Source organism: Ziziphus jujuba, chromosome 4 (assembly GCF_031755915.1).
Source record: "Ziziphus jujuba cultivar Dongzao chromosome 4, ASM3175591v1".
In the NCBI taxonomy this organism is placed as follows: Eukaryota; Viridiplantae; Streptophyta; class Magnoliopsida; order Rosales; family Rhamnaceae; genus Ziziphus; species Ziziphus jujuba.
Genome location: NC_083382.1, coordinates 22,500,198 through 22,508,285, shown reverse-complemented (window position 1 = coordinate 22,508,285; position 8,088 = coordinate 22,500,198). Strand labels below are relative to the sequence as shown.

Sequence of the window (8,088 nt, the reverse complement as noted above, 5' to 3'; positions counted from 1 at the left end):
CATAACACTTTAGATGATATAGGGCTTTATTCAGACTTTGAAGAAGATCATCCATCCTAAGAAGCGGTGCACTCAAAACCGTGACCTCCATCCTAGGATTGCTTCCACTAGAGCACGTTTAACTCCAGGATTATTATTGTTCCACACCTGGATGATATGGAATTGGATATTAGGTGACCTTCATCAGTATGGTAGCCTATCAATGACTCTCACCTGCCCACACTTACCCTCGTGATATTATACTGGCTTACTTCTGGTCGTGACAATTCGCCCTAGTGTATTGTTCACTGATCTTTTCCTTTCTTGTCTTGCATTCTTTAGGGTTCAAAGTTCTTACAATCATCAGCTGTCCTTGTAATAGTGGCATCCAACTAACATTTTCCCACTTTATCTTAATATCATCATTCAAATTATATGCTGTTAAATAGCCCAATAAATTGAAACTTAAAAGCTTAAATTACAATATCTTAAACTGAAAATTTAAAGTGTAGTTAGTCAAAATTAAAGGGCATTAAATTTCAATCAACCCTAAGAAAACTTTATAAAAGAAGCATTTTGTTTCGAAGAAATGGGTATGTTTTTCAAAGAAAACCGAAAAGATATATTGCTAATTCACTTTGTTGCACATGCTTTAGCATTAATAGAATGCAATATTAGGTTAGAACAGGTCCCATTTAGTTATAGATGAATAATTTCCATCCAAAAGTAGGTTTGGTGGAGGTCATTGTTACAGTCCACCTCATTATGCTTATTTGGCATTGCTAGAACCCAAATATGCAATTCACTAAGAAAGGAAAAGAAAAAAAAAAAAATTTTTTTTCTAATATGTAGGTGCCATTGTCGATATAATTAATAAGTCATCCAAATTTGATTCACTTTCTCCGATGAAGAAATAATTATTACTTTTATTTTATTTATATTAATTTACGAAATCTTTTGTCAATAAACTTGCAAAAATATGGGCTTGAACCCAAAATTTTCTTACTGGTAATTTCATGCATAGGTCTTTTTTGGTTTTTTATTTTTTATTTTTTTATTTATATAATCATGAATTCATGCATAGATGATTTTAGGTATGCTTAGAAATCCAATTGAATATCTTTTCTATTTTTAATTTTTTTCTTCAGGGTTTTATTAAATTTTCTTAAAGGTTAAGCTTCTCCCAAAGTACAATCCTTAAAGGTAAAAATAAAAACAGTAACACTAATTTTTTTTACCCCTGCAATAACAGAAACGCTAAATTAAAAATGGTTTGAAATTGTTTATAAAATGAAGCTGTTTTTGATAAAGCTTGTCCAGTTTGCTTTCAATAATGAATATCCTGCTACCTGCATGCTCTTAAACAAAAAAGAAAAATTAACAATCAAAACCATAAATGTTCATAAACTAACTCTTAAATAGCTTTTATCAATAGCTTGGTTAAAGTACAATCCTTAAATATAAAAATAAAAACAGCAACACTAACTTTTTTGACCCCTGCAATGACAGAAACGCTAAATTAAAAATGGTTTGAAATTGTTTATAAAATGAAGCGGTTTTTGATAAAGCTTGTCCATTTTGCAATCAATAATAAATACCCTGCTACCTGCATGCTCTTAAACAAAAAAGAAAAACTAACAACCAAAACCATAGATGTTAATAAACTAACTCTTAAGTAGCGTTTATCAATCCATCAAGATAAAAATAAAAACAGCAACACTACCTTTTTTTGACCCCTGCAATAACAGAAACGCTAAATTAAAAACGGTTTGAAATTGTTTATAAAATGAAGTTGTTTTTTATAAAGCTTGTCCATTTTGCTATCAATAAGGAATATCCTGCTACCTGCATGCTTTTAAACGAAAAAGAAAAATTAACAACCAAAACCATAAATGTTAATAAACTAACTCTTACATAGCTTTTTATCAATTGAAGTTAACTTGGTTCGTAAGTTATATTTATGATGAGTAGGTCGTGGATTCAAAACGCTAAAGGTAAGGAGGAAAATTATTATAAATGATTAAAAAAACCCATTTTAAAAGCACGCACAAAAAAATAAAATATACATATATATATATATAGATATTAGTACTTTCATAACCAACAAACAAAGTATTTCACTAAAAAAAAAAAAAAGAAAACAAAGAAATAAGGAAGAAAAGAGATAGAAAGAGGAGAAGGGTGAAAATTGACAATTGTTTTGTTATTATATCCTGCCCGCGTCCCTAAAATTAAATCCTGCCCGCGTCCCTGAATTTGGTACAGTATAAAAGGATGAGGCAACAATGAACGTTTTTGCAGTCCAGAGGTAAACGAAGCTTCTAAATGGCTAATATTTCATCAACCACTGTATTTATAGTGATTTTGCTGCTATGTGTTTCAGCAGCCGTTGCAGCAACAGCTAAGCTTCGATCCCCTGCTGCTAATATCTGCAAATCACTGGTGGAGACACAAGGCTATATTTGCCAAGAACATAAAGTAGGCTTAATTCTATTTCCTGCGCCCCAAAACCCCCCAACCTCAAAAAAAAAAAAAAAAAAAAAAAAAAAAGAAAAAAAAAAACAAAATACTATAAACAATAATAAGTTTCTTCACTTTCAGTGATTGAAAATCTGATAAGTATATAATTTTGTATATATATATGCGTATATATATATATGGTTTCAGGTGACAACAAAAGATGGCTATGTTCTTGGGGTGCAGAGGATTCCAATGGGGAGGTCCGCAAATAAGACGGCAAATAATAAACCCCCTGTTTTATTACAACATGGTCTTTTGTTGGTTAGTAGCTTTGCTTTCCACAATATTGTACATACATTGAAAAATTAGTTCAATGCATTTAAATGTTTCAAGACAAAATTATTTTATATATTTCTTTGTCAAATTACCAGGATGCTGCAACATGGTTGCTGGGTTCCCCTGATGAAGCTTTGGGGTTTATATTGGCGGATCATGGATTTGATGTTTGGCTTTCCAACACTCGAGGGACAGCTTCGAGCCGCGGTCATGCTTGGCTTAATCCTCAAGATCCGGTTGATTTTCTTGCAAATTTTTTATTAAAATTACATTCTGGGGTATTGGATAATTTCTGATGAACTTGTTTTAATCATGTTGTTTTTGTCTTATATGTTATGTAGGAATATTGGGAATGGTCATGGGATGAACTTGCTGAATATGAACTTCCAGCGTTGTTTGAGTATGTGTACCATCAAACAGGGCAAAAACTTTATTACGTTGGGCATTCCTTGGTGATTAATATTTTATCGTCTGCATAAACTCTGTTTGATTTTGCATACGATTTTTTGGTTAGACATGAATGCTTTTGAATTTCAGGGAACTTTGAATGCTTTTGTTGCCTTGTCTAAAGGCAAGCTCGTAAATATGCTAAGATCAGCTGCTATGCTAACTCCAGTCGCTTATCTGGGTCAGATGACTTCACCGGCTTTTAGAAGTATTGCTGAACTATTTTTATCTGAAGTAACAAGCTTTGCAAACTCTCTTTTCGATTGCAGATTCTGAATTTTTGTTTGTTGATGTAATCAGAACATATACATTCATTGATCATAGTCTATATGTCTTTTTGTTTGACAGAAACTATACTCGTTAGGTGTTCGAGAGTTTATTCTAAAGGGGTGAGCATCTAAAGCAATTTACTAGTACCCGTAACCTAGCATACTAAATTTAATTTTGTATCAACTCGTAGAAAAATCCAACATAAAAAAACCAGTGTAACTCAAAAAAAGTACTTTTTCTTTTCGTAACCAATTCAAAAAAATGGTTCTTATATATATCAATTTCTTTTCCTTAATCTCCAAAGGCAGGATGTGGCCAAACTTCTGCAGTTTGTATGTTTAAAAGCGGAAATTAACTGCTCAGACACATTTACTGTTATAACAGGTAATTCCAGTGTTTCATGATTGCTACAACCCCTGATAATCTGACCAACAAGGATATAAATACCCACACAAACACACTCTTTCTATTTTGTTTTATTTTATTTTTCCTCGGATCATCTTGTTTATTGCAATTTATAGGCCCAAATTGCTGCATCAAAAAATCGACCGTGGATTCTTTTCTTGGTATCGAACCCCAGTCAACTGCAACTAAGAACGTGATTCACTTGAGCCAGAGTAAGTCTCTCTGAGTCTCACTCAGTCTGGAAATAACCAATATATAGTTTTTGCAACATTCTTCTAGAATTAAGCAGACAAACATCTGACCAAATTGTTTTTTTTTTTTATTTTTTTGGTTAATTATTTTGGGTTGGTGTCTGAGGATTAATTTATTGACTGCAGTGATAAGAAGGGGAACCTTAACAAAGTATGATTATGGTAATGTGTATGAGAATGTGAAAAGTTATGGGCAGATTACTCCTCCTGCGTACAACGTAAAAAGCATTCCGAAAGATGTACCTCTTCTCCTCAGCTATGGAGGAAAGGATACACTTACTGTTGTTAATGACGTGAAGATTTTGCTCGAAGACCTCAGAGATCATAAAGCAGATAAGCTGGTTTTACAGTACAGGGATGACTATGCTCATTTTGATTTCATTGTTGGTTACAATGCTAATAAACTTGTGTATGATCCTCTAATAGCTTTCTTCATGCTTCATTGATAAGTTTCTTAGACAATTTTATTTTTATTTATTTTTATTTTTTTGGGGATATTGGGGTGAGGGATTCATTATACCACTGGCAGAAACAACTCCAAAATTTTGTTGTTTTTATACTGTACAATTTTTTTTGGTGGCCTTCTGGCAAAATCATGTTGCAAAATAATGGTATGCAGGTGGATGTCGGTTCTTCTATATGGGTGCGACTTGGTATAATGTAAGTCCTTTTTATTTTTATTTTTTTTCCCCTCCTGGTTGTAATTTATAATGTAAGTGCTCTAAGTGTAATATATGTAAGCCAACCAAAAAAAAAAAAAAAAAAAAAAAAAAAAAAAAAAAAGAAGAAGAAGAAGAAGAAGAAAAGCTCAGTAGAGATTTGAAACCAAAAACTTCACATATGACTATAGTAGAAAGATTAGAGATTGCTATTTGCTATCTCCATAGCAGGGAGACTATCAATTCCCATCTTTGGTTTGCTAAATTATTAAGATATGGATTCTCTTTTAATTTAAATTCTACTTAAAGTTTTAAGGATTTAAGAAAAAATGGTCATCAACTCGTTAACATTATTTCTCTGTCTTTTTACTTTTAAAAACTTCCAAATATAGTTAGTTTTTCAATAAATATTTATTAAATACACACGTAAATAATGGTCAACTACGAATAATTAAAAAAAAAAAGGAATAATAAAAAGTGCTTATAACTTCACATAAGAATTTATAAAATAACATTTTTTTTCAAACTCCTTTTTGAGTATAAGCGAATTTGTTCAAACCGAATGAAAACAATTTCAAAATCTAAGTATTTAAAAAAATATAAAAAAAATACATTTTTTTTTCAAAAAGAATAAAAATTTGAAAATTTGTATAATTACTAAAATAATGTTTCCAACATAAATTTAAAATAGTTACTTATAACTAATGTTATTAGCTTTGTTTTACACTTTAATCTGTATAATTTTCGTAAATAAAAAAGTCTACATAACTTTGATTTCAAAGTACTCCATGTTAAAATGCACTTTTATTATCAAAGATTTTTTTTTAATAAGTATACAATGTTAAGTATTCAAAATTTTTTATATTTTAAAAATTTTCATTAGATAATTATATTCATAAATATCATTATTACATTTTTTGAAAGGAGATTTATGATTATTTTTATTTTTATTTTTGTCCATGAATTTCTAAAATAAGTAAAAGACAAAAAAGCTCCATGAAATTAAATTTATGCATTTATTATAAAATGTTTTTATTTCAAAGTTTTAAAAACTAAAATGAAAGAGAAATAATCTTGATCATTATGGTTACATATTATTAAATCTTAAAAAATTTAAGTGGAGTTTTATATGTGAAAATTCATTTATATATATATATATATATAAATACTCTCGAAAAGATAAATCATATACAATACGTATTGGTCGCCTTCTAAGCTTGACCTCTTTGAGGATCAATTAAATTTTATATATTACTTTTTTTTTGGAAAATTTGAATACAGAATCTTTTGGAATTTTTTATTGAATTGTTTAGATACAGATGGTCGAGTGATCAACAATGGATCAATCTTAAAGTATTGTTTGTATTTTATTGGGTGTTAAACGATGATAGGATAAAATGATTTAAAACCTTGAAAAATCAATGAATGGTATAAGATGTGGTCCTCTGGAGACAAGACAATAATTGTGAGTGGATAAATCAATGGAAAATGACGGAAATCTAAAAGTTATAGCTATATATATATAAGAAAATGACAATTTATTGAATATTAGGACCAGAAGCCACATCATACAGAATAATGGAAAGAAACCATGTAGGAAATTCTTCCAACCACACAACAAAATTATCCAAACCAAGTGCATGCCTCGCCAGCTCATGATTTGCTCTATTTGCTTCACTCAAAGCATACACCCATTTAAAACTACCATAAGAAACTAGCAGATTTTTAATATCATCAACGGGATAACAATTGGGTCCTAAATAATCATCATCCTTTAGTAATAAGTCCATAGCCCCTTGCGAATCAATTGTTAACGCTCTCACCAAAAAAGCCCAATTGAACTCTAAAGAAAATTGCTTTCTTTATGGCCAAAGGTTCCATAGTTAGAGATCACACAACTGATGAAATGAATGTTAGTGCTAATAAAATTTTAAAAATATTAATCTAGCACTATAATCACCCAAATATCAATCACACACTATTAAAATGTATTAAATGAATAAAACTAGTTAGAATAATTAATCTCCAAAAGCAGCCATTGAAGTCTTGATCTGTGATACTACAATATAGAAAGCAAATAAATGTGATAGCGGTGCCTAATGAACACATTACTTTTTAACCCTCTTTCTTTCTCTCAGATTTCCCAGTAGACCCTAAAAATGATCCTAAACTTCTAATTGAAAATACACCATATTGTATTCTCATGGACTCACATTCCCAAATAATCCCTTAATCTCTAAAATACTTAAGTTATTTGCAAGTCAGACAACTTATCCTTTCATCCAAAAAAAAAAAAAAAGTCAGATAACTCATCCATTATTTTAATACACGAATAGTTAATAATAATAATATATATATATAATAAAATTTGAATAAGCCAAATGAGCTTCTAAAGGGAGCTAATCTTGCAATTCACTGAGTCAATTGGAGTATTATAGAGAATGTATATCGAATAACCCTATTGCATAATTAGTAAATAAACAAGTTCAATTACTAATATAAATAATTCCTGTAAGTGAGTAACTGTTTATAGCTAATTCATATAAAATATCTAATATTCTCTAATTTAAATGCATCATCATCACATAACAAGAGACTCATTTATTACAAAATCTCCTAAAATGAAATATTATTTCATCTAAGCTTATTGCATCTCAATAGGGCATAATAACACCTCTAGACTAGGTAGTAGAAATTTTGTTTGTAAATCTCCAAAAAAAAAAAAAAAGAACACTAAATACCATTTCAACCAAACATTTCACGTTTCATAATCTCAGTCTAGGTAGTTGAGATTTACCTTACTACCTACAATTCTTTAACACATAATACCATTTTATTTAAGCACATTGTCTACTGATAGGATACAACAACATGCTTAAACTAAGTTTAGGGATTCACCATGGTACTTGTACATTAATATACATATATACAGACTAAAAATCTTAAAACAGGTCTGTAAATAGAAGGAGTAACAATATGTTTAATAAATATCTTACAAATAAATAAATAATGATCCACATACATCCATGTATTGCTCAAGAATGCAACACTCAAAGAAAGAAACAATACTCAACATGGTCATTATTGCAGATTACAAATAAACTTCCACTGACCCACAACAGTCTCAACTATTCAACAATCTCATCTGGGATACATGCTTCTCAAATATGCCTATTGGCAAGCCACTGTTTATTGATTTGCCACAGTGTTGTATGTCAACATGTGAACAACCGTGATGAGGCCATTTGTAGCTTCCTCCTTCAATATAAACTACTTTTCCT

General features: G+C 30.1%; 1 protein-coding gene across 4 annotated transcripts; it reads left to right on the top strand.

Moving 5' to 3' along the window:
* The first annotated feature begins 2,112 nt into the window (after positions 1–2,112).
* On the top strand, positions 2,113–4,788 carry LOC132803371 (triacylglycerol lipase 2-like). 4 transcript variants are annotated; one of them, XM_060816154.1, is made up of 10 exons: positions 2,118–2,287; positions 2,366–2,457; positions 2,647–2,760; positions 2,871–3,011; positions 3,117–3,227; positions 3,313–3,456; positions 3,571–3,611; positions 3,797–3,876; positions 4,014–4,109; positions 4,275–4,788. In XM_060816154.1, exons 3-10 carry the CDS (start codon positions 2,692–2,694, stop codon positions 4,592–4,594), a joined length of 1,002 nt encoding a protein of 333 aa, XP_060672137.1. In that variant the 5' UTR covers positions 2,118–2,287; positions 2,366–2,457; positions 2,647–2,691; the 3' UTR covers positions 4,595–4,788. The 4 variants fall into 4 exon arrangements, with proteins under 4 accessions (XP_060672135.1, XP_060672134.1, XP_060672137.1 ...); XM_060816153.1 differs by having other exon boundaries at positions 2,363–2,457; XM_060816152.1 differs by having other exon boundaries at positions 2,113–2,457; positions 3,313–3,430; positions 3,801–3,876.
* The last annotated feature ends 3,300 nt before the right edge of the window (positions 4,789–8,088 follow it).